The 27,964-nt window shown below is 43.5% G+C and overlaps 1 protein-coding gene across 1 annotated transcript; it reads right to left on the bottom strand.

Annotated features, from left to right (window-relative positions):
• Nucleotides 1-31: 31 nt before the first annotated feature.
• LOC135505221 (heparan sulfate glucosamine 3-O-sulfotransferase 6-like) lies at nt 32-27,708 on the bottom strand. The gene is made up of 3 exons (XM_064924403.1): nt 27,220-27,708; nt 701-930; nt 32-420 (listed from the first exon to the last, which is right to left on the bottom strand). The coding sequence occupies exons 1-3, from the start codon at nt 27,699-27,701 to the stop codon at nt 32-34; spliced, it is 1,101 nt and encodes a 366-aa protein (XP_064780475.1). The 5' UTR covers nt 27,702-27,708.
• Between the last annotated feature and the right edge of the window lie 256 nt (nt 27,709-27,964).

The following is a 27,964-nucleotide window of genomic DNA, read 5'->3' as shown; positions in this document are numbered from 1 at the left end:
CTTGGTTTATCTTGGTATCCCTACTGAGTCCTCATTGCCATCCAAAGTTCTGGCCAGTCATCTGGTAGAACCGCTGGTTGTGTGGCCGATAGAACTCCCTAAGTCTCCGGGTCACTTCCGGGTCAATGGAGGCGTGTGTCCTGCCTTTCGTCTTTCCCAGGCAGTGGGGCTTGCTGCTGCCCTCCGGTTTCTTCAGGCAGGGGAAACCTTTAGTCTTATTGAAGTAGAAGTGCTTGTCCGTCACAATCCTCTGAAGGCCCAGAAAGTCCTGGACCTTTCCTAGTTCTCCGGCTGGGTCGGAGATGAGGCCCTCCCCACTGACCAGATGGATCTGGGCCCGGGGGAACCAGGCCAGCCAACGCTCCAGGTGCTGGGCGTACAGTCCGATCCATAGAGGGCTCCACAGAGAGTCGATCTCACCTGAGACCAAGACAAGATACTGGTTTAAGACCCCGAAGACAGGACTGGAGACAAGACTGGAGACAAGACTGAAGACAGGACTGGAGACAAGACTGAAGACAGGACTGAAGACAGGATTGAAGAATAGAGTATTTGTGTGGGTACAGCATTTGACTAGGGAAAAACTATGTTTTTGTGTCATTCATTCATCAATTAATTAATGAATTCATGCATTCATCCATCCGTTCGTTCCTTTATTCATAGGTCTATACAAATAAAAATGTATCACTATGATTCTGACCATTGGTGCGGTTCTTGAAGGCGAGAGTCTCGAAGGTGGGGATGTGGGGGGTCTTGGAGATGATCTGGGTGTAGTCAGAGATGGCCCGGGTCACAGGGTCTCGGACCACCACAATCAGCTTCACGTCATGCGACATGGAGTGTACACGCCCCGGGGTCTCCACGGTAACAAAATAACGGGGTGTCTTCTCCATGACAACCTGGCCATCCAAGGCCCTGGGCATCATACTCCTAGGGGATGTAGGGAGGGAGAGAAAGGAAGAAAGAAAGACAAAGTATGTTTAAATGGTGTAACTTTTGAGTATTAAAGCCATCTGTAAATGTCAGTAATGGAGGCTGTCATTAACATGCCTGTCACCTAAATATCTATGTGCTGGCCATGGGAATATTCGGCTATGCCAACAACAACAACTATTATTCCTAGATCTATATATGCTATAGGTTGTACAGTGCCTTCAAGAGTATTCACACCCCTTGACTTTTTCCACATTTTGTTGTGTTACAGCTTGAATTTAAAATGGATTAAATTGAGATTTTGTGTCACTGGCCTACACACAATACCCCGTAAATGGAATTATAACCCCTTTGTTATAGCAAGCCTAAATAAGTTCATGAGTAAAAATGTGCTTAGCAAGTCACATAATAAGTTGGACTCACTCTGTACGCAATAATATTTTTTTAATGACGACCACATCTCTATACTCCACACAGTGGAGGCTCCTCAGAGGAGGAAGGGGAGGACGATCTTTCTTAGTGAATTTCATAAAAAAATACAAATATTGAAACATTTCAAAAGTTAACATTTTTAAACATACTGATAGGTTGGAGAACATCCTCCGTAAGTTGTCATAATTACTGTGTAAGTCTATGGAAGGGGGTGAGAACCATGAGTCTTCTAGGTTTGTATTGAAGTCAATGTACCCAGAGGAGGACGGAAGCTAGCTGTCCTCCAGCTACATCATGGTTCTACCCTACAGAGTGCTGTTGAGGCTACTGTAGACCTTCATTAAAAAACAGTGTGTTTTAATCGATTATTTGGTGAATAAATATTTGTGAATATATATATATATATATATATATATATATATATATATATACATACACTCCTGTACCAGACTCCTCTCTACCAGACTCCTGTACCAGACTCCTCTACCAGACTCCTCTACCAGACTCCTCTACCAGACTCCTGTACCAGACTCCTCTACCAGACTCCTCTACCAGACTCCTCTACCAGACTCCTCTACCAGACTCCTCTACCAGACTCCTCTACCAGACTCCTGTACCAGACTCCTATACAAGACTCCTATACTACAAGACTCCTATACAAGACTCCTATACTACAAGACTCCTGTACCAGACTCCTATGCAAGACTCCTGTACAAGACTCCTATACTACAAGACTCCTGTACCAGACTCCTATGCAAGACTCCTATACTACAAGACTCCTGTACCAGACTCCTATACAAGACTCCTGTACCAGACTCCTGTACCAGACTCCTATGCAAGACTCCTGTACAAGACTCCTATACTACAAGACTCCTGTACCAGACTCCTATACAAGACTCCTATACTACAAGACTCCTGTACCAGACTCCTATGCAAGACTCCTATACTACAAGACTCCTGTACCAGACTCCTATGCAAGACTCCTGTACTACAAGACTCCTGTACCAGACTCCTATGCAAGACTCCTATACTACAAGACTCCTGTACCAGACTCCTATGCAAGACTCCTATACTACAAGACTCCTGTACCAGACTCCTATGCAAGACTCCTATACTACAAGACTCCTCTACCAGACTCCTATACAAGACTCCTGTACCAGACTCCTCTACCAGACTCCTCTACCAGACTCCTGTACCAGACTCCTCTACCAGACTCCTGTACCAGACTCCTCTACCAGACTCCTGTACCAGACTCCTCTACCAGACTCCTCTACAAGACTCCTCTACCAGACTCCTGTACCAGACTCCTCTACCAGACTCCTGTACCAGACTCCTATACTACAAGACTCCTCTACCAGACTCCTATACAAGACTCCTATACTACAAGACTCCTGTACCAGACTCCTGTACCAGACTCCTCTACCAGACTCCTCTACCAGACTCCTCTACCAGACTCCTCTACAAGACTCCTCTACCAGACTCCTGTACCAGACTTCTCTACCAGACTCCTCTACCAGACTCCTCTACCAGACTCCTCTACAAGACTCCTCTACCAGACTCCTGTACCAGACTCCTCTACCAGACTCCTCTACCAGACTCCTCTACCAGACTCCTCTACCAGACTCCTGCACCAGACTCCTGCACCAGACTCCTGTATTTATGTCCATTGTTGGGCTCATGGAAAATACTATCACTGTCTTATTAAGACTCATTTGTATTTATGTAAATTGAGCATGAGATCATTGCATATACTGAAATGCAACACGGAAAATGGTCCCTCCTCATCTACAGCTGTAACACAGACACTTCCACAAGCATTTAAAAGACAGGCTGCTTAAGCACCCACATCTAAACATACTCAATACCTCATTGTAGCCCTTTCATATTACATTGCAAAGGACATGATGTCATTTCACATTGTTGAGAGGCCCGGCTTTCTGAGGCTGATGAAGGTTGCCATGACTCACTACAAAGTGGCCATCACGAACATTCCCAAACCTGTACAACCAGGTTAAAGCTGATGTTGGAAAAAGTTTGGCATGTACTGTATTATCCAGGCTAAAAGCGTCTGGTGTCTGAGCTAAAGGTAAAGGCCTCTAGCAGTGGCTAACAATGACTAAATAGCTAGTAACTAATTAGCTGGTTAGCTTCTGATGGAGGTTCTAGCTATAACGTCTAAAACATAGCAGATCCGTATCACATTGGGTGAGGCGGGTTACAGGAAGGAATATTTCATTTAAAAATGGAAAAAGAGATTGAAATATATTGAAATATATACAAAAACAAAAAGACTAAATTAAACAACATTTACACGGAACAATGACAAATAACATCTGCACTGCTACGCCATCTTGGATTTAATCTGCATCATGTTATGGGAATGCTTGTCATTGGCAAAGACTAGGGATTTTTTAATTTAATAAAAAGAAACAGAAATGGAGCTAAACCAAGGCAAAACCTGGTTCAGTCTGCTTTCCACCAGACACTGGCAGACAAATTCACCTTTCAGCAGGACAGTAACCTAAAACACAAGGCAAAATATACACTGGAGTTGTTTACCAAGAAGACAGTGAATGTTCCTGAGTGGCCTAGTTACAGTTTTAACTTAAATCTGCTTGAAGATCTATGGCAAGACTTGAAAATGGCTGTCTAGCAATGATCAACAAACAACTTGACAGAGCTTGAAGACTTTTGTAGAGAATAATGTGCAAATATTGTACAATCCAGGTGTGCAAAGCTCTTAGAGACTACCAGTAATGGCATTCTTCCTCTCCTTCTGAGGAGGAGTAGTGAGAAGGATCGGAGGACCAATGCGCAGCGTGGTAAGTGTCCATAATGTTTATTTTAAAATATAAACTGAACACTATGAAATACAAAACAATAAACGTGAACATGAACGAAACCAAAACAGTACAGTGTGGCAACAAACACTCACAGGGAAACAAACACCCCCAAATCAAAAGTGAAACCCAGGCTACCTAAGTATGATTCTCAATCAGAGACAACTAACGACACCTGCCTCTGATTGAGAACCATACTAGGCTGAACTCAAAACCCCAACATAGAAAAACACACAGACTGCCCACCCCAACTCACGCCCTGACCATACTAAAACAAAGGAAATCAAGGTCAGAATGTGACACTACCCAGAAAGCCTCACAGAGAAGTGATTCTAACATGCATTGACTCAGGCGTGTGAATATTTATTGTATGTAAATGAGACATTTCTGTATTTCATTTTCAATAAATGTGCAAATATTTCTAAAAAGCATGTTTTACCTTTGTCATTATGTGGTATTGTTTGTAGATGGGTGAGAGAAAAAATATCTATTTTATCCATTTTGAAGTCAAAGGGTATGGGGTCAAAGGGTATGGGGTCAAGGGGTATGGGGTCAAAGGGTATGGGTTAAGGGGTATGGGGTCAAGGGGTATGGGGTCAAGGGGTACTTTCTGAAGGCACTGTATACATAGTGGGATACTGAAATGAACGCGCACAACTCACACACACACACACACACACACACACACACACACACACACACACACACACACACACACACACACACACACACACACACACACTCACACTCACACACTCACACACAAACTCCTTAGAAAGGCAGGAGTCTAGGAAGAAACTTAGAGAGGAACCAGGCTCAGATGGGTGGCCAGTTCTCTTCTGGCTGTGCCGGGTGGAGATTATAGGAGTACATGGCCATTTAAGGCCAGATTGTAAACTCACACACACAATCACACACACACACAAATGCACACAGGGCTATATAAACATCACACCACATTCTATCACCTCGACAGATGGACCTCATTTAGCAGCAATGATTCCTGGGCCCCACCAGACCTCATGGAGACCCAGGTACAGCTGCCACACACCTCGCTGACCACATCCCCCCCCCCCCCCCGGCAGCTGCGTCATATTTCGCTAAGAATTATGGGATCCCTTTTGAGGAGATGGTTGGGGGACAGAGACAGGACAGGATGATGATGTAGAGATGGAGGGATGAAGGGATGGAGAGATGGAGGGATGGAGGGATGAAGGGATGGAGAGATGGAGGGATGGAGAGATGGAGGGATGGAGAGATGGAGGGATGGAGGGATGGAGAGATGGAGGGATGGAGAGATGGAGGGATGGAGAGATGGAGGGATGGGGAGATGGAGGGATGGAGGGATGGAGAGATAGAGGGATAGAGAGATGGAGGGATGGATGAAGAGATGGAGGGATGGAGAGATGGAGGGATGGAGAGATGGAGGGATGAAGGGTTAGAGGGAACAAACAGAGGACAGGATGCTTGTGAATCAGGTTTCAGCTCTGAAAGTCTACCACCCCCCTCTGACTCCCTTGCAATATGACCTTCTATCAATAGATCCATTCCCCCAACCTGGCCCCATCACACACACACATACACACACACACACACACATACACATCACACGCACACATACACACCGCACACATACATAGACATCACACGCACACATACACACCACACACACACTTTAGTCTACCTACAAACACATATACACACAAGCATTACGCAATAATATCTGCTAAATATTTGTATGCAACCAATAAAATTTGATTCAATTTTTATTTTATTTTATACCCCCCCCCACACACACACACACACACACACACACACACACACACACAAGTCTATTTTTGTAAAATGTCAAGACCTTTTGGGTGGTAAACATGTTTGAACATTAAAAATCCTATTGTCCCTAACTCCTAACCCTAACACACACACACACCTTAAGGAGAAAAACACATGTGATCTCATGTGAAGTTAACGTGATAGTGTGACAACATGTGAGCACATGTGAAAACACGATCTCATGTGAAGTTAACGTGACAAAGTGATACCATGACACTCCACATGTGACAGCTTTTGAGCACGTTTGAAAACACAATCTCTTGTGATTGTTATTATTTACAACATAGGGATGCAACATTTCCACATGTGACAACATGAAATTACGTGACAACATGTGAGCACATGTGAAAGCCGAGATGTCAAATGCCATTGAGAACACTTTATTTTAAAAGGCATTATTGATATAAATCGAATTTAAACAGTCAAGGTCCCCTGTCTAGTTCCCGCTTTGTTCCAGGGATGTCCCTGGAACGTTGTGTCATTGTCGCATGGAGGTTTTTGTCTAAAATACGTTACATCTACAAGATTGTTGTATTTTTACAGTTAAATTAAGGTGTTAATTGACAGCATAATGATTACATGGTACTCAATATCCCTTGGGATTTGAACTCACAACCTCTTGAGGGCAAACTATCCAAAAAGCATCCTGAGCCACCAGGTCTAAGGGAAAGTTAGTGCATATATTTATTGCCAAGAATACATTTCTGCACTTTGCCTAAAGCTTTTGTAAAAAATAAATTAAATATATACAACAACTTGAAGGTGTCTTCTCTATAAAATGACTGTATGCTGCTGTAGTCTGATATAAATTACTGTAAGATCTTGTATAATTTTGTACTGTGAACAAAATTGGGACTTAGCCTTAAATGGGATTTGAACTCATAACCTCATGGTCACTAGCAACTTCCTGCTATACAGTGCAGCTACACCACAAGATCTATGAGCTAGAATGAGATACGGCCACAGACTTATTGTCAACAATCCATTTCTACGCGTCACTAAATGCTGCCCGGAATCAAGTAAATAAGTGTACAATTATCATCACCAATGTAACATCAACGTAAAACTAGCAGTGCTAAAGGACACTTGACGTAGAGGATACAGTAAATATTTAAGAACCGTTACCGTGGCGAGCGATGGGTACAGCCCTGCTTCCATTCGGCTGCTCTCATAGAGGACCATTGAGTGAGAATGGAACAGAGCTCCATCACCTTAGCATTACGATACCGTAACATTATCACAGAGCATATCCCTCTGTATCTCTTTATTGTTGTCATAGAGACCCGGTTCCCCATGTCCATTGTGTTGCAGTAATCGTGGCATCCATTTTGTAGATGCTCCGGATGAAAAGAGAGATTTAGCATGTTTACAACCTCTCACTTGTTTTCGTCTTTGAAGAGAAATCTTTAATAATCCCTCTCTCCATCTCTCTGTTGAGCTCCATACCCCCCCCCCCCCCCACTCCTAGGCCACGGGGACAAGCCCAAACAGCCATAGGTATTGATCCTGGAGGCATGGGGGGTAAAGTGTGTGGGAGTTGGGGGAACGATGAGCCTGGGTCTCAGCTGGGCCGAGGGTAGCAGGTGGGGTTCGGGGAAGCCTCTGGAGTCCCATCACCCCCATGCTGTGTGTGTGTGTGTGTGTGTGTGTGTGTGTGTGTGTGTGTGTGTGTGTGTGTGTGTGTGTGTGTGTGTGTGTGTGTGTGTGTGTGTGTGTGTGTGTGTGTGTGTGTGTGTGTGTGTGTGTGTGTGTGTGTGTGTGTGTGAGAACAGATGTGGGATGGTGGAGTAAAACTACATAAATACATTTTTTAATGTGACAGAATAAACTGGCATCAACTACCAAATCTGTTTAGTCTGTATATAGTACATTAAGAACCAATGTGTCAGTGACAAAACATTGAAATTGTTCTCTTATTGATACCAACACAGTGTGTACATTTGTATGTGGGAGTGAATGTGTGTGTGTGTGTGTGTGTGTGTGTGTGTGTGTGTGTGTGTGTGTGTGTGTGTGTGTGTGTGTGTGTGTGTGTGTGTGTGTGTGTGTGTGTGTGTGTGTGTGTATATGTGTGTGTCGGACTGAGCGCCCACTCATCCATTTCGCTGCACTGGGGACCATTAAGGCTTCAATCCATTGTACTGTTGCCCTGTCCACTTCCAGCAGACATCCATCATAGCTGGGCCCAGACCGCCCTGCCTCCCCTCCTCAACCCCCCAGAGAGAGCCTTAATGAGGGCTAGATCACCCCGGTCGTCTAGGCCTTATGGAGATCAGATCACACTGTACAGTACTGGGATGGGATGGCTGGATGGGCCACACCTGATTTAATATAGATATATACATGTGTTGGAGCACAACACACACACACACACACACACACACACACACACACACACACACACACACACACACACAGTAATCAAGAGACACTCATGTTTTTCCCCTTTATGGCACTATTTCTATGTCATAACAGAATTCAGACTCTTAGCCCCAGTTTCCCATTCAAAAACCCTGCTTTCAAAGAATCCATTAGATTCCCTTTCCTGTCAGACGTGATCTCACCGAACACACCACTTCGGAAGATCACATGTTTTGGCAGCCGTTCTTCAGCCATTTGCCACGGCAATTATATTCCTGTGTAAAAACACAGGCGCACATGTGCAACGTCCAGCCCAGGGAATCCATTGGGATAAATTGATACGCTGCTTTTAACGAGTTAATCTGAATTGCAAATGAACCACAGCCATGTGAGAACATCTGACTCTGTGAAAGACCTCTAAATTGGAATCCGTCATCGGTGATGCCTTCTTCTCCGGATCTGAACAGAACTACCTATCTAAACCTCTGAATGGCTGCCATGTTGAATTATTAGTAAACAACAAATTGATTGCAACACTGTCATCTATATTTGTGATACTGACCACAGGATTTGTAAAGACAGATTCATATAGAGTAAGAGAAACACAATTCCTATGTTAAAAGACAACTACATCAACATATTTGATGACTGGTTAAGAAAATGAGACAAAACTATACAATCCATTATCTCTAGTGGTAGCTCTGAACAAAAAAATATAATTAAACGCAACATGTAAAGTGTTGGTCCCATATTTCACGAGCTGAAATAAAAGATCCCAGAAATGTTCCATACGCACGAAAAAAAGCTTATTTCTCTCCAATTTTTGTGCACAAATTTGTTTACATCCCTGTTAGTGAGCATTTCACCTTTGTCAAGATAATCCACCCACCTGACAGGTGTGGCGTATCAAGAAGCTGATTAAACAGCATTAAACAGGTGCACCTTGTGCTGGGGACAATAAAAAGGCCACTCTAAAATGTGCAGTTTTGTCACACAACACAATGCCACAGATGCCTCATGTTTTGAGGGAGCGTGCAATTGGCATGCTGACTGTAGGAATGTCCACCAGAGCTGTTGCCAGGGAATTGAATGTTCATTTATCTACCATAATCTGTTTCCAATGTTGTTTTAAAGAATTTGGCAGTACGTCCAACCGCCCTCACATCCGCAGACCACGTGTAACCACGCCAGCCCAGGACCTCCACATCTGGCTTCTTCACAAGCGGGATCAGCCACCCGGACAGCTGATGAAACTGTGAGTTTGCACAATTGAAGTATTTCTGCACAAACTGTCAGAAACCATCTCAGGGAAGCTCATCTGTATGCTCGTCCTCCCCAGGGTCTTGATCTGAATGTAGATTGGTGTCGTAACCAACTTCAGTGGGCAAATGCTCACCTTCGATGGCCACTGGTACGCTGGAGAAGTGTGCTCTTGACGGATTAATCCCGGTTTCAACTGTAGTGTGGGCAAGTGGACGAGCGATTTTTCTGATATCAACGTTGTGAACAGAGTGCTCCATGGTGGTGGTGGGGTTATGGTATGGGCAGGCATAAGCTACGGACAGCGAACACAATTGCATTTTATCAATGGCAATTTGAATGCACAGGTACCACAGATAGAACAATGAGAGATATTTCACCGGATGTATAGATATGAAGCATCCGCTTGGTGTTTCCACTCAGCCCAGTGGCCGGCAGTGGAAGAAGATGGAACCAGACGGATTTTGGCCGACATTCTGCAAATTTACTCATCGATGAAACATTTGATCTCAGTACAGTTTTCTATTCCCAAAGCTAGAATATGTTACGAACAGAGTGTACTACATTTTGAAGACTTTACCCTTTGCCAAAGTTTTTAAAAGTGTGTTATTTAGAAGGAGTGCAAAGGCGAACTGAGTTATTACACACGCGCACCTCACAGAGTAGACGTTCCCTAACGGAAATATGCAAATTAATGCTAGAACACACCAGTAGGATCTCGCCAGCTCATGCTTGGCTCTGCCCACCTCCTTGCTTGTTCTGCCCATTATGACAAATGTGTTCCCATTTGACACGACAGACTGTGGTCTATCTTGGTTAAGTTATAACAGATATTTGAAGATACCGTGATGAGATCCTGAGGCCCATTGTCATGCCATTCATCTGCCTCCATCACCTCATGTTTTAGCAGGGTAACGCACGGCCCCATGTCACAAGGATCTGTACACAATTCCTGAAAGGTGAAAATGTCCCAGTTCTTCCACTGTCTGCATACTCACCAGACATGTCACCCATTGAGCATGTTTGGGATGCTCTGGATTGACGTGTATGACACTGTGTTCCAGTTCCTGCCACTATCCAGCAACTTTACACAGCCTTTGAAGAGGAGTGGGAGAACATTCCACAGGCCACAATCAACAGCCTGATCAACTCTATGTGAAGGAGATGTGTCAGGCTGCATGAGGCAAATGGTGGTCACACCAGATACTGACTTGTTTTATGATCCACGCTCCTATATTTCTTAAAAAGGTATCTGTGACTAACAGATGCATGTATGTATTCCCAGTCATTTCTGTTCAGTTGTTACAGTGGATTTAGAAAGTGTTCAGACCCCTTGACTTTTTACACATTTTGATATGTTACAGCCTTATTCTAAAATTGATTAAAAACATCACTCTACACACAATACCCCATAATGACAAACTGAAAACAGGTTTAAAGATTTGTTTGCAGATTTATTCAAATAATGTTTTGTCATTATGGGTTATTGTGTGTAGATTGATGAAGAAGGAAGAACAATTTAATCCATTTTAGAATAAGTGTCAGGACTTCCACCGAAGTCGGTTCCTCTCCTTGTTCGGGCGGTGTTCGGGCGGTGTTCGGGCGGTGTTCGGGCGGTGTTCGGGCGGTGTTCGGGCGGTGTTCGGGCGGTGTTCGGGCGGTGTTCGGGCGGTGTTCGGGCGGTGTTCGGGCGGTGTTCGGGCGGTGTTCGGGCGGTGTTCGGGCGGTGTCGATCCGGTGTTCATTTTCCATTTGTTTTGCGGTGTTCGGGCGGTTTCGGGCGGTCATTAAGTGTTGGTGTTAACCCGGTGTTCAGCAGTCAGCGTCACCGGTCTTCTAGCCATCGTCGATCCACTTTTCATTTTCCATTTGTTTTGTCTTGTTTTCCTACACACCTGGTTTCCATTTCCCTCATTAAGTGTTGTGTATTTAACCCTCTGTTCCCCCCCATGTCCTTGTGTGTAATTGTTTGTTTGTAAGTGCTTGTGCACTATGTTACTGGTTTACATTGTGGAGTACAGCAAGACAGAATGTTACCCTATGACCTCACAGGAACACAGACATTGAACCCATGTAGGTTATTTTTTTTATTGCCGTTGGTTTTGAAATGAAACTGCTCCGGCAATTACCTATTTCTGCTCTCCTGCGTCTGACTTCACTGCCACCAGTTCCGCAAACCCTTACAATAAGGCTGTAACGTAACAAAATGTGGAAGAAGTCAAAGGGTCTGAATACTTTCAGAATGCCCTGTATATATACTGTATTTACATTGTGGTCATTTAGCATCAATACAGCAAGACAGAATGTTACCCTATGACCTCACAGGAACACAGACAGGCTGCACTGAACAACCAGCCAGTCTCCACACAGACAGGCAGCACTGAACAACCAGCCAGTCTCCAAACAGACAGGCAGCACTGAACAACCAGCCAGTCTCCAAACAGACAGGCAGCACTGAACAACCAGCCAGTCTCCAAACAGACAGGCAGCACTGAACAACCAGCCAGTCTCCAAACAGACAGGCAGCACTGAACAACCAGCCAGTCTCCAAACAGACAGGCAGCACTGAACAACCAGCCAGTCTCCAAACAGACAGGCAGCACTGAACAACCAGCCAGTCTCCACACAGACAGGCAGCACTGAACAACCAGCCAGTCTCCAAACAGACAGGCAGCACTGAACAAACCAGCCAGTCTCCAAACAGACAGGCAGCACTGAACAACCAGCTATTCTCCACACAGACAGGCAGCACTGAACAACCAGTCAGTCTCCAGCCCTGGGGGTATAGAGTAGACCTCCCATGATATTCCCCTGGGGTGAGGGAAAGGTCAAAAGGTCAGTGGAGATATGTGTGGTTGTGCACAGTCACACCAACCTATCCTCAATATTCTTTATTTCTTATTAAAGTAACACATGGCTGCCCGTTTTACGGGCTCCTAACCGACTGTGCTATTTTGTTAGTTTTTTGCATTGTTTGTGACTAATTTTGTACATAATGTTGCTCCTACAGTCTCTTATGACCGAAACGAGCTTCTGGACATCAGAACAGCGATTACTCACCTCGAAACTGAACCAAGATTTTTTTTAATGAGTTCAACGCAAAGGATTTACTGCTTTGTCAAGACAAGGCCCAAATCCCCATCATCAGCGTGAATAAAAGACGAAGGAAAAGATGGGAGGAGGGCGGGGTGCCTTGTTAGAATTTGCAGATGAGTAAGTAAACCACCACTTCACTCCATATTATTGGCTAACGTGCATTGGAAAACAAACTGGACAATTTACGATTAAAAGCTATCCTACCAACCAGATATTAAAAACTGTAATATTATATGTTTCCCTGAAACGTGGCTGAACAACGACACAGGTAATATAGAGCTGGCTGGCTTCTCTTTGCAGTGGCAGGACAGAGCAGCTATATCTGGTATGACGAGGGGCGGGGTTGTGTGTCTATTTGTCAATAACTGATGGTGCGCAATGATAAGCTGTAGACCACACTATCTACCAAGAGATTTCACACCTATATTTTTCATAGCTGTCTATTTACCACTACAAACCGATGGTGGAACTAAGACTGCGCTCAACGAGCTGTATAAGGCCATAAGCAAACAAGAAATTGCTCATCCAGAAGCAGCGCTCCTAGTGGCCCGGGTGACTTTAATGCAGACAAACTTACATCTGTTTTACCTAATTCGTACCAGCATATCACATGTGCAACCAGAGGAAAAATAACTCTGGACCACCTTTACTCCACACACAGAGAAGCCTACACAGCTCTCCCTCACCCTCCATTTGGCAAATCTGACCATAATTCTATACTCCTGATTCCTACTTACAAGACAAAACTAAAGCAGGAAGTACCAGTGACTCGATAAATACGGAAGTGGTCAGATGACACGGATGCTCCGCTATAGGACTGTTTAGCTAGCACAGAGTTGAATAGGTTCCGGGATTCATCCAATGGCATTGAGGAGTATACCACCTCAGTCACCGGCTTCATCAATAAGTGCATCGACGACGACGTCCCAACAGTGACTGTATGTACATATCCTAACCAGATGCTGGAAACCATAGACTCACATTAACACCATTATCCCAGAAACCCTAGACCCACTCCAATTCGAATACTGCCCCAAAAGATCCACAGATGATGCAATCACAATCGCACTACACACTGCCCTTTCTCACCTGGACAAAGGGAACACGTATGTGAGAATGTTGTTCATTGACTTCAGCTCAGCGTTCAACACCATAGTGCCCACGAAGCTCATCACTAAGTTAAGGAACCTGGGACTAAACACCTCCCTCTGCAACTGGATCCTGGACTTCCTGAAGGCCGCCCCCAGATGGTAAGGGTAGGGAACAACACATCCACCACGCTGATCCTCAACACGGAGGCCCCTCAGGGGTGCGTACTCAGTCCCCTCCTGTACTCCCTGTTTACTCATGTCTGCAAGGCCAGGCACGACTCCAACACCATCATTAGGTTTGCTGACGACACAACAGTGGTAGGCCTGATCACCGACAACGATGAGACAGCCTATAGGAGGAGGTCAGAGACCTGGCTGTGCAGTGCCAGGACAACAACCTCTCTCTCAATGTGAGCAAGACAAAGGAGCTAATCGTGGACTACAGGAAAAGGAGGGCCAAACAGGCCCCCATTAACATTCCCCATTAACATTGATGGGGTTGAAGTGGAGGGGGGTTGAGAGTTTCAAGTTCCTTGTTGTCCACATCACCAATTAACTATCATGGTCCAAACACACCAAGACAGTTGTGAAGAGGCCATGACAACACCTTTTCCCCCTCGGGAGACTGAAAATATTATTGTTATGTAATTTTCTTGTGTTCACTTGAGATTCTTTTTTTTTGCACTTTAGTTTATTTAGTAAATATTTTCTTAACTATTTCTTGAACTGCATTGTTGAGTAAGGGCTTGTCAATAAGCATTTCAAGGAAAGGTCTATACCTGTTGTATTTGGGGCATGTGACATATAACATTTGATTTGATTTAATCATCATCCTCTACAGAGCAAACAAAAAACAATACATACCTCAGCCTAAACATCAGCGCCACAGGGAACTCCACAAAGCTGTGAACGAGCTGAGAGACAAGGCAAGAAGGGCTTTCTATGCCGTCAAAAGGAACATAAAATTCGACATACCAATTAGGATCTGGCAAAAAATACTTAAATCAGTTATAGAACCCATTGCCAAGAATTCACAAAATAGAACAAACACCAAATTGAGACTCTGCATGCAGAATTCTGCAAAAATATCCTCAGTGTACAACGTAGAACACCAAATAATGCATGCAGAGCAGAATTAGGCCGATACCCACTAATGATCCAAATCCAGAAAAGAGAGCTTCAATTCTACAACCACCTAAAGGAAGTGATTTCCAAACCTTCCATAACAAAGCCATCACATACAGAGATATGAACCTGAAGAAGAGTCCCCTAAGCAAGTTGGTCTTGGGGCTCTGATCGCAAACACTAACAGACCCCACAGAGCCTGAGTACAGCAACACAATTAGACCCAACCAAATCATGAGAAAACAAAATGATAATTACTTGACACATTGGAAAGAATTAACAAAAAAACAGAGCAAACTAGAATGCTATTTGGCCCTAAACAGAGAGTACACAGTGGCAGAATACATGACCACTGTGACTGACCCAAACCTAAGGAAAGCTTTGACTATGTACAGACTCAGCGAGCATAGCCTTGTTATTCAGAAAGGCCTTACATTAAGCCAGGGTCAGTAAAACTAGTAATCTGAGACAGTGTCAGGATAAAACCTCAGCCCAGTCCTCTTCCAGAGACTAGCTCCTCCCTGCCTGGTTGAGGGTGGTTCCTCTCAGGCTAGAGATTTGAATTGTCCTTAAATCAGATAGGGCCTGCTGAGTGGCCCAGAGATCTAAGGCACTGCATCGCAGTGCCAGAGGCTTCACTACAGATCCGGGTTCGATCAAGGGCTGTGTCGCAGCTGGCCAAGACGGGGAGACACATGAGGCGGTGCACAATTGGCCCAACATCGTCCGGGTTAGGGGAGGGTTTGTCCTTGTCCTTGCTCTAGCGAGTCCTTGTGGCGGCCGGGTGCGTGCATGCTGTCTTCAGGTCGCCATCTGTACGGTGTTTCCTCTGACATATTGGTGCGGCTGGCTAACCAGGTTAAGCGAGCAGTGTGACAAGAAGCTTGGCGGGTCATGTTTCGGAGAACACAGTTGCAACAATGGGACAAGACTGTAACTACCAATTCGGGGAGAAATAAAAATAAGCAGATTAAAAATAATAATAACTTTCTATTCAGTAAATGCCTATTTAAGAGATAAATATATATATGTTTTGTGCACCTGACCCTGCTCTTATCAACTGTACTTGCAATGTCTTTTTGCAGTACCACAGTACCATAGAGCCCACTGTAGCCACTGATAGATATGATGATATAATGATATATGGTTAATTATGTGGTGTAATTGGGAGCTCATCATTATCTGTGAGCGTAAACTGACCTGGTGTCAGGGGTCAACCTGCCAGGCCTGGCAGCGATGTCAAGTGGCCTGACACTCTCAGAGCCCCATCTGGTCCTGGGGATGGGACAATCTGTTGTCACTCTGGGACGTCACTGATACACACACACACAATGGAGGCGTGGTACGTGTGTGTGTGTGTGTGTGTGTGTGTGTGTGTGTGTGTGTGTGTGTGTGTGTGTGTGTGTGTGTGTGTGTGTGTGTGTGTGTGTGTGTGTGTGTGTGTGTGTGTGTGTGTGCGTGCGTGCGTGTGTGTGTGTAAGGAAGAGAGAAAAATAGGTGTGTGTGTGTCCATGCGTGTTTGTGACCAATATCATGTTGGTAAAACACAGAAAACACACCTCTAACTTTCAATCAATCTCACCTACTGACCCTGTAACCATTAAATCACACTGTTAGAGGTTACAGAATACCAATACTGCATCACCAGTGGTAGATAAGTACAACATTGTTATACTTTAGTAAAAGTAAAGATATCTTAATAGAAAATGACTCAAGTGAAAGTGAAAGTCACCCAGTAAAATACTACTTGAGTAAAAGTCTAAAAGTTCGGGTTTTAAATATACTTTAGTATAGTAGTGGAAAAGGTACTAATTTGTCGTACTTCAGTAAAAACAGAAATAAATGCTCTCCACCACATTCCTTATATTAATGCAAGCCAGACGGCACACAGTTTTCTTTTTTACAATCGCTAGGATCCATTTCTCAATACTTAGGTCACTTTTTCAAAACCCTTCACACAGTGAGCATAGCAGCAGTCTATGTGGGCTAAACAGTGGATCGTGTTTCATTGCTTTGGCACAAAATGCATTCAATGACTACATCTTTCAAATTTCATGAATTCTTTTCTCACTCAGACACAACCGCCACCAAAACTCTATGTTCCTACAGGCCAATTTACACATGTTTACATACTCTTTTCAAAACTGTTAAACTTAAGTTCAAAACCTAACATAACACAAAATTGAATAAGAAAGCAATTTGCTACATTTCTACAGTAATACCATTTTGAAATATATTCCAAATCTAAAAAATGAAATACTATCAAAACAATTAGACCAACCACAGCTGATTCCCATTGTAGCTAAACACCTACACAGGTGTTAGTCATTCAATTTCATTACCATCTATACAAAAGGGGACATCATAGGAATAATGCTGTACTGTAATGTAAACATGGACCCAGCCAGAGATGGAGAAGTGGCTGACAGAGGAAGAAGAGTGGCTGTGAGAGGAAGAGGAGTACGTATGCGTGGTGGAAGAAGACTGAGAGGAAGATCAAGAGCTGTCGTCTCAGATGAGATTAGAGCTACCATAAGTGATCATGTAATAAATCATGGTCTATCAATGAGAGAGGCTGGTCTGAGAGTGCAGCCAAATCTGCAACGTTCAACAGTGGCATCTATTGTGAGAAATGTCCGGCTAAACACCAGGTAAGATGTGCATTCTGCAAGGGCATCTGACTGAACTGCACATTACAGAAGTAAATTGAGCTAATCCTCCAAACCCACTTGTGTGTAATTGTTTTTGTATTTCTGCTTAGGACCCAACGGTTACCTCCCACAGGTGGGAGAGGTAGGACTTTCACTGCTGTGCAGGAAACTGCAATCGTTGATAAGGTCATCAGAAACAATGTCATAAAACTCACAGAGATTCGGGACAGAGTGTTGGCAGACAACCTTACATTTGGAAATATTCACAATGTAAGCATAACAACTATTTCTAGAGTCCTGAAACAACATCAAGTCAGGATGAAGCAGTTGTACACTGTCCCCTTGGAGAGGAACTCTGAACGAGTCAAGCAAGTCAGGAACCAATATGTCCAGGTAAGATGACTATAAAATACAGAACTGGTTTTGAACAAAACCAAACAGGGCAGAGACACACAATGGCATGTTTTAAGGTATAATGTAAACCACCGTAGTAGACTAACTCTTATGTTGCCAAGTGGATTTATTTTAAAGAGTCGTGAAGATAGAAGCCAGGCAAACACCCCACATATCCATCTTTGTGGATGAGGCTGGTTTCAACTTGGCCAAAACACGGCGGCGAGGAAGGAATGTGATTGGGAAAAGAGCCACAGTGGATGTCCTGGGCCAGAGGGATGCCAACATCACAACGTGTGCACCAATATCCTCTGATGGAAAGCTGTTACACAAAACACTAATTGGGCCATTCAACACCGAGCGTCTCATTCCTGGATGACCTCTATGGAAGGGTTGTGCCAGGTGAGGAAAGGGTTGTAGTGAGGCGAAATCGGACAACGTTTGAAATTGTATGGGACAATGTGGCATTTCACCACTCCTGTGCAGTCACAGAGCGGTATGCAGCCCATCCCAGGATGGTGTCAGATACAGATGGTGTCCCAGGATGGTGTCACTTTTCCTCCTTCCTTACTCTCCATTCCTCAACCCCATAGAGGAATTATATTCCTCATTGAGGTGGAAGGTTTGTGACCACCATCCACATGATCAAATGTCCCTCCTGGACGCAAGGAATGCTGGATGCCTGGACATATCTGCAGAAGATTGCCAGGGATGGACCAGGCATGCCAAAATATTATTTCCTAGGTGTATTGCCCAAGATGACATAAGATGTGATGTGGATGAGAACCTGTGGCCAAATGCATAAGACAGGGTTGACTAGCATTGCTACTGTATCTGTATCTGTAGATGGTTTATATACAAATTATTGTATTTTGGAATCACTCAATGCCATAAAACAAATTGAAGCATATTGCAACATGTCTGATTCCTTACTGTAACATAAACTGCAATGAGTTCTAAACAGTAGAGAGGTGTCATTCTTGTTTTGTAAAGAAATGTTACAAAAGTAAACATGGTGTAATGCTACCTGTTAGTGTTTTTTTTTTGGTCATTGTTTTATGAGTGACAAAGTGTGCTTGTTGGGTGACAACCTTTGCTAGTGTTCTGGAATAATGAGTTGATTTGAGACATGTATGAAGTGTTTTTGTAGTCTTAGTGCATTTTGGATGTGAAATGGACTGTTGTGCCAGGCTGAACGTTGGATTGGGAGAACTGTGTGAAGAGTTTTGAGAAAGTGACCTAAGTATTGAGAAATGGGTCCTAGCGATTGTAAAAAAAATAAAAGAAAATGTTAAAAAAAATGTAACGGACAGACGAGCACACTCCAACACCCAGACATAATTTAAGAACTCAATATTTATTTATTTTACCTTTATTTAACTAGGCAAGTCAGTGGGTTAACTGCCTGTTCAGGGCAAAGTCCACAACCAGTCAGTCCACCTCTCTAACCACTAGGCTACCCTGCCGCCCCTGCTACCCTGTATTTAATGAGTCTGCCAAATCAGAGGCAGTAGGGATGACAATGCATTGATAGGTGTGTGAATTGGACCATAATTCTGCCTGAGCATTCAAAATGTAACAAATACTTTTGGGTGTCAGGGAAAATGTAAACAGTAAAAAGTACACTATTGTCTATAGGAATGTAGAGGAGTCAAACTAAAAGTTGTCAAAAATAGAAATACCAAAGTACAGATATCCCCGTAAACTACTTAAGTAGTACTTTTACTTAAGTACTTTACACCAATGTGCATCACTGCATCCTGAACCAACCGTTCAGTTCCACGCAACCTCTCTAACCTAGATGATGAGATTTTAATCCAATGTTTAATCTGTTATGTAGTTAGAGTTTATGTTACATGCACACACTATAACCCTGTGTTGGGGAATGTAAATTGTGTGTGTGTGTGTGTGTGTGTGTGTGTGTGTGTGTGTGTGTGTGTGTGTGTGTGTGTGTGTGTGTGTGTGTGTGTGTGTGTGTGTGTGTGTGTGTGTGTGTGTGCGTGTGTGTGTGTGTGTGACTCTAGGATCAGTAGGAGCTGACTATGGTAACATCTGGCCTCAGCTGGAGAGATGATTGCTCTGTGATAACTCATCCTGACCCTCCCTGCAAATAAGCACACACACACACACACACACACACACACACACACACAAGAATAGACATATAGACACACACATATAGACACACACACACACACACACACACACACACACACACACACACAAGAATAGACATACACACACATATAGACACACACACACACAAGAATAGACATACACACACATATAGACACACACACACACACACACACACACACAAGAATAGACATACACACACATATAGACACACACACACACACACACACACACACACATACACCCACATACACACATTCCGATTAGCATGGCCAGCTGGCAGTGTCTCCCTCTGCCTGTCACCTAGACCAGCTTGCAATGGGTATGTTTGAATACGCCAACAACAACAAACATTATTCTCGAGATCTTTCCATGTTGCAGGCTGCACAGTGGTTGTACAGTGGTTGTACAGTGGTTGCACAGTGGCTGCAGAGTGGTTGTACAGTGGCTGCAGAGTGGTTGTACAGTGGCTGCAAAGTGGTTGTACAGTGGCTGCAGAGTGGTTGTACAGTGGCTGCAAGTGGTTGTACAGTGGCTGCAAAGTGGTTGTACAGTGGCTGCAAAGTGGTTGTACAGTGGCTGCAAAGTGGTTGTACAGTGGCTGCAAAGTGGTTGTACAGTGGTTGCAGAGTGGTTGTACTGTGGCTGCAGAGTGGCTGCAAAGTGGTTGTACAGTGGCTGCAGAGTGGTTGTACAGTGGCTGCAGAGTGGTTGTACAGTGGCTGCAAAGTGGTTGTACAGTGGCTGCAAAGTGGTTGTATAGTGGTTGCAGAGTGGTTGTACTGTGGCTGCAGAGTGGCTGCAAAGTGGTTGTACAGTGGCTGCAGAGTGGTTGTACAGTGGCTGCAGAGTGGTTGTACAGTGGCTGCAAAGTGGTTGTACAGTGGCTGCAAAGTGGTTGTACAAGTGGCTGCAAAGTGGTTGTACAGTGGCTGCAGAGTGGCTGCAAAGTGGTTGTACAGTGGCTGCAGAGTGGTTGTACAGTGGCTGCAGAGTGGCTGCAAAGTGGTTGTACAGTGGCTGCAGAGTGGCTGCAAAGTGGTTGTACAGTGGTTGTACAGTGGTTGCAGAGTGGTTGTACTGTGGCTGCAGAGTGGTTGTACAGTGGTTGTACTGTGGCTGCAGAGTGGCTGCAAAGTGGTTGTACAGTGGTTGCAAAGTGGTTGTACAGTGGTTGCAAAGTGGTTGTACAGTGGTTGCAAATTGGATGTACAGGTGTTGTACAGTGTCTTCAGAGAGTATTTATTACCCTTGAATTATTCCACATTTTGTTGTGTTACAGCAATACCCCAAAATGACAAAGGGAAAATAGGTTTTTAAGAAATGTTTGCAAATGTATTGAAAATGAAATACAGAAATATCTCATTTACATAAGTAGTCACACCCCTAAGTCAATACTTTGTAAAAACACCTTTTGACAGTGATTACAGCTGTGAGTCTGTCTGGGTACGTCTCTAAGAGCTTTCCACACCTGGATTGTGCAACATTTGACTATTATTATTTTCTAAATTCTTAAAGCTCTGTCAAATTGGCTGTTGATCACTGCTAAGGCAACCGTGTTCAGCATACCCATAAGATGATGCTGGCACCACTATGCTTAAAAATATGAAGAGTTCTATACAGTAATGTGTTGTGTTGGATTTGCCCCAAACAAAACACAGGACAAAAATGAATTACTTTGCCACATTTTTTGCAGTATTACATTAGTGCCTTGTTGCAATGTTGTTGATCCATCCTCAGGTTTTCTCCTATCACAGTCATTCAACTCTGAAACTCTGAAACTGTTTTAATGGCACCATTGGTCTCATGTTGAAATCCCTGAGCGGTTTCCTTCCTCTCCGACCACTGAGTTAGGAAGGACGCCTTTATCTATGTAATGACTGGGTGTATTGATACAACATCCAAAGTGTAATTAAAAACTTCACCGTGCTCAAAAGAATATTCAATGTCTGCTTTTTTATTTGTACCTATTAACCAATAGGTGTCCTTTCTTGCAAGGCATTGGAAAACCTCCCTGGTCTTTGTGGTTGAATCTGTGTTTAAAATTCACTGCTCGACTGAAGGATCTTACAATTATCTGTCTGGGGTACAGAGATGAGGTAGTCGTTCAGAAATCTTGTTAAAGACTATTATTGCACACAGAGTGAGTCCATGCATTTGATTTGATTTATTAGGATCCCCATTAGCCAACTCCAATAGTGACAGCTAGTCCGACATTACAGACATTACAGACAAAAGACTTCACAATTTACATGTAGTGTGTGCGCATCTATCAGTTACACATATATGTCAGTATATACACGCAACAAGTCAATCACATGGGGGAGAGGGGTTGCTTTATTTGTTTATTAAAACCAGGTTTGCTGTTCACTTCCGATATATAAGATTGAAGGGAGGTAGGTCCATGCACTCATGGCTCTGTATAACACTGTATGTTTTCTTGAATTTGTTCTGGACCTGACGACTGTGAAAAGACCCATGGTGGCATATCTGGTGGGGTAAGTGTGTGTATCAGTGCTGTGTGTAAGTTGACTGTGCAAACCATTTGGAATTTCCAACACATTAATTTCTTCTAAAAACAAGAAGTGACGCAGTCAGTCTTTCCTTAACTCTTAGCCAAAAGAGACTGGCATACATAGTAGCAATATTAGCCCTCTGATTACAATGATGAGCAACACGTGCCGCTCTGTACTGGGCCAGCTGCAGCTTACCTAGGCCTTTCTTTGCAGCGCTTGACCAAATGACTGGACAATAATGAAGACAAGATAAAACTAGAGCCAAGGACATCCGGCCGGCCAAACCCTCCCCTAACCTGGACGATGCTGGGCCAACTGTGCACCACCTCATGGGTCTCCCGGGTTGCGGCCGGCGACAACACAACCTGGGATCGTACCCGGACCTGTATTGACACCGCCTTAGACTGCTGAGCCACTCGGGAGGCTTGAGGTCTAGAACTTAGGGAATGATTTGTACTAAATGCAATGCTCTTAGTTTTAAAGATGTTCAGGGCCAGTTTATTACAAGCCAAAGATTCCAAAACAAACTGCAACTCTTTGTTAAGGGTTTCAGAGACTTCATTAGCTGTGGTTGCTGATGTGTATATGATTGAATCATCAGCATACATGCATACACATGCTTTGTTTAATGTCAGTGGCAGGTCAATGGCAAAAATAGAAAATAGTAGAGGGCCTAGAGAGCTGCCCTGCGGTACACCACACTTTACATGTTTGACATTAGAGGCTTCCCTTAAAGAAAACCGTGCAAGTTATATTTGATGGATAGCTCTGAATCTACGACATGGCTCTGAATCCACGATATGGCAGAGGTTGAAAAGCCATAACATATAAGTTTTTGCAACAACAGGTTATGGTCAATAATATCAAAGGTCACACAGAAATCTAACAGTACCGCTCCCACAATCTTCTTATTATCAATTTTCTTTGAATTTGTGTCAGTGCAGCACATGTTGAGTGCCCTTCTCTATAAGCATGTTGAAAGTATGTTGTTACTTTGTTTACAGATAAATAGCATTGTATTTGGTCAAACACAATTTTTTCCAACAGTTTGCTAAGAGCTGGCAGGAAGCTGAAAGGTCTGCTGTTAGAACCAGTCAAGGCCACTTAACTCTTCTTGGGTAGCGGAATTACTTTGGCTTCCCTCCAGGCCTGAGGACAAAGACTATCCTCTAGACTCAGATTAAAGATATGACATATAGGAGTGGCTTTAGAGTCACCTACCATTCTCAGTAACTTTCCATCTGAGTTGTCAATGCCAGGAAGTTAGTCATTTCTGACTGATATCAATATTTTTGTTCAATGTTATTTATGCATGAGTACGATGGCTCACTGCTCGCTGTTGACATTCCCTGCCTAAATCGTCCCACTTTGCCAAAGAAGTACATCAACATCACATGGTAAATAAATAAGCCATCTGATTCGATGAAAGTTGTATTTGTCTTTCTGACCATAATTGTATTTAAAGCATCGTTTTTTCCCCCATCATTATTTATATCTTTGATCTTGGCTTCGTAATACAGTTTCTTCTTCTTTTTGTTGAGTTTAGTCACATAGTTTCTCAATTTGCAGTAAGTCCTCCAGTCAGATGTGCAGCCAGACTTATTAGCCACTCCTTTTGCCCCATCTCTTTCAACCATACAGTTGTTCAATTCCTCATCAATCCATGCCCCTTAACAGTTCTAACAGGTAAATGTTTATCAATAATTGGAAGAAGCAATTTCATAAATGCATCAAGTGCAGCATCTAGATCACATCAGACCAACAAATATTTTTTACATCATCCACATAAGGGTCACAGCAAAATATTTTGTATTATACACTATTATACACTATTTTAGGCCCAGCTTTTGGAACTTTGGCTTTCCTGGATATAGCCACTATACTGTGATCACTGCATCCAATGGATATGGATAAAGCTTTAGAACAGATTTCTATGGTATTAGTAAAACTGTGATCGATGAATGTGGATTATCTTGTTCCTGTAGTGTTTACCTACACCCTCGTAGGTAGATTACAGGCATTGGTTACAGTGAGAAGCTTCCTCTTGATTAGACAGCTTGATGAAAACCAGTCAATATTCAGGTCCTCAAGAAAGTAGACCTCTCTGTTCACATCCCATACACTATCAAGCATTTCACACATATTATTTAGATACTGACTGTTAGCACTTGGTGGCCTATAGTAACACCCCAAAAGAAAGACTTTAGATGTTCCAGGTGAACCTGCAACCACAACACTGACAATAACACTTAACATAAGATCTTCTCTAAGCATTACAGGGATATGGCTCTGAATATATACAGCAACACCTCCCCCATAAACATTCCTGTCTCTTCCCCAGATGTTATATCCTTGTATTGCTACTGCTGTATTATCAAATTAATTATCTTAGCAAGTCTCAGAAATTGCTACTTTATTAATATTATCTGATGTTAGCAAGTTATTGATTTCAAAAACCTTATTTCTAAGGCTACATATATTAATATTGGCTATTTTCAGCCCTTTCCTGGGAAGCCTCAGAGATAGAAATAATCTGGAAAAGAGAAAACAAAGCAAGAGAAAACAATATCCATTCAGCAGTCCATTAATCAGTTGGTGTGTGTACGTGTGTGTGTGCTAAGGGGTTGAAGCTAAGAACCCATTGGCTTGGCTCCCTCATCCTTCTAGGCTTTTGGGAGGGAGGGTGGAGCCTTCTGGCAGCTTTAGTGTCACGAATGTGCCCGCTCTCCCTCACTGGCGCTTGAGGACGCCAGACTGCCTATCATTACGCACACCTGTCCCCTTCGTTACGCGCACCTGCACCTCATTGGACCCACCTGTACTCCATCATTATTTGATTGCCTTATCTGTCTGTTTCCTCTGTTGCATCCCTGTGTCAACATTGATGTCGTTATTTTGTCCCCTGTACAGACTCTGGTCCTGTCCTGTTTCATGTCCGTTGTCTATTACATGTTCTCCATGTACCTGTTTCCTGTTTCCAGAGTCGATCCTCACACTTAGGAAAGTCCTTGTTGAGGAAGATATACGTTCCTCTCAAGTTCTTGGCTCTTTCCAGAGCAGCTACCTTGTCCTTGAACGTTAGGAACTTGACCACTATTAGCCTTGGCCTGTCACCTGTGCTGGTGGTGGGTTTTTCAGTCCTGTGGGCTGTGGCTCCACCTCAATTTTCCTTTGGTCCATCTTCAGTTTCTCCAAGATAATGTCCCTCACTTTGTTCTCAGACTCCATCCAGGTCTCATGTGGAAATTCTGCAATTCAGTCCACAACAAAGTTGTCACGTCTTGATTGTTCTTCAAGATAATCTGATTTCTCTGTCATTGTTATCATAGAGTCACACACAGAACTGATGTCCTCTCTCAATGATTTACAGATTGCTGTCATGTTGCCGTTCTCCTGTTTAAACTCATCGAGCTGACCCTGGGAGAACTGCAAACTGTTCTTCAGGTCCTGGACCTCTCTGGTCAGGTCGTCCATTCTTTTATCAATTGACTCCACAAGTATTTGGACAAAACACTTGAAGCTATTTTCTTGTTGTTGTAACAACTGCTTGTGGAACTATTTTTGTTCATTTAAAAGATTGTTCACCTTCACTGTCCTCAACGGTTCTCCCGCCAGCTTTGGTCTTTGTCATGGTAGCAACATAGGTTATGCTGTCACTCCTCATAGTTCCAGACAGGGCAGGTCACAGGGAAGATTGAAAACAACAACAACAAACAGCAGGGATCTAGACAGCCACAAGCCCTGGACAATCTGCAGTTCCAGCCACAATAGGCAGCTAGTTAGCAGCTAGGCCTTGGTCGGCAAAATCACTTGACAGATAGTAGTGGGTCCAGCAACTGATGCCAACAGACAATAGACTTTCAAAACTTTCCAAAACAACAATCCAAGCTCTCCCTCATTCCGCTTTAAACAGGAAGTGATGCAACTTATTACGTGACTTAAGCACATTTTTACTCCTGAACTGATTTAGGCTTGCCATAACAAAGGGGTGGAACACTTATTGACTCAAAAAACATAATAAACATAATTCCACTTTGACATTATGGGGTATTCTGTTTAGGCCATCGACAAAACATCTAAATGTAATAATAAATGTAAGACAACAACATGTTGAAAAACTCAAGAGGCGTGAATACTTTCTGAAGGCACTGTATATGCAAATCGTTCTGTAAAAATGAAAGACCGGCCAATTCTACCATGCATGCATTATACAGCAATAAACAATAACCTTCTGATTTACAAGTGCAGGTGCACTGAGGCGAAAACATGTATATGGAGTTAAATGTACTGAAATGCACTCAACCAAAATTCATTGGACATCAACTCCCATTCTATAAAAAACAGACACGTCCATACGATGTGGTTTCCACTAGATAGCACAGCCACAAAGTAAAAATTAGCAATATCTTTAGAATTTAATGAAAACTAAAATTTTAGTTTTGGTCTCAATTTAAGGTTAAGGTTAGGATGAAAAAAAACTAGAAACTGAATTATATAAATGGGCGGGGTTCATGACTTTGTGGCTGTGGTAACGAGTGACAACCATGATATGTACCTGTACCAGTCCAAACCTCGTGCGTAATGCCGGTCAAAGAAGTGCGGTTCAGAGCCCAGCGCGCGGATGTCCGGGTGCAGCCTGAGAAACTCCAAAAGAGCCCTCGTGCCACCCTTCTTTACCCCTATAATGAGGGCTTGGGGTAACCGCCGTGTCGCCATCAAATCTTTAACCGAGTTATTCGTCTCCAAAACCGGAGTTATTGTGCTCCTCTCCACGGCTACTGGGTATCCATCTTCATTCTGTACCATTACAACGTCCTTATACAACGTCCCGTTTCTGTCATGATACCATCCTGATAAAAGAAACTCACTGGCGGGTCTTTGAGAGATGGAGTTTTCCCTTATGTCCGACTCGCAGCATCCCGCGAGGAAGTAGAAAAGAGAGACACAGATTATTCCCAGAGAGAGCATGATTAGAAGTTTTTGGAGAACCCTCCTGATGTCCCTGTCCGTTGGGTTGCTGTGGTGAAAAGCTGCCATCGCCTTCCCTCAGAGTCCCATCCGAGGAGGACCATTCTACTACAAGCTCAGCTCACTTAACTTCCTTCACCTCTGTGAAGACACGAAGGCTTCCTGAGCAGCTCAGAGAAAATAAAGGCTCCATAGTGACGCTACGTGGATTCCACAAAATTGCCGGTTTGCCCGCGTCCCATCTGTCCCTTTCGCGGTTCATTCTGCGCGTCAAGGGATCAATTCCTGTGTTATGTCCAAATATCCACCCACTTAGTCGATCCCACCGGCAT

The sequence above is a fragment of the Oncorhynchus masou genome, chromosome 18, assembly GCF_036934945.1.
Source record: "Oncorhynchus masou masou isolate Uvic2021 chromosome 18, UVic_Omas_1.1, whole genome shotgun sequence".
Lineage (NCBI taxonomy): Eukaryota > Metazoa > Chordata > Actinopteri > Salmoniformes > Salmonidae > Oncorhynchus > Oncorhynchus masou.
Note: the sequence above shows the minus strand (reverse complement) of the source record. Positions and strands in the feature narration are given on the sequence as shown.

Bases quoted from the DNA above. Each gene is read 5' to 3' on its own strand.
- LOC135505221 (XM_064924403.1), bottom strand. From the start codon at position 27,701: ATGGCAGCTTTTCACCACAGCAACCCAACGGACAGGGACATCAGGAGG. The intron at 931-27,219 runs GTACATATCATG...TACATCCCCTAG, and splicing joins CGAGGTTTGGACTGGTACAG to GAGTATGATGCCCAGGGCCT. The intron at 421-700 runs GTCAGAATCATA...TCTTGGTCTCAG, and splicing joins CTTCAAGAACCGCACCAATG to GTGAGATCGACTCTCTGTGG.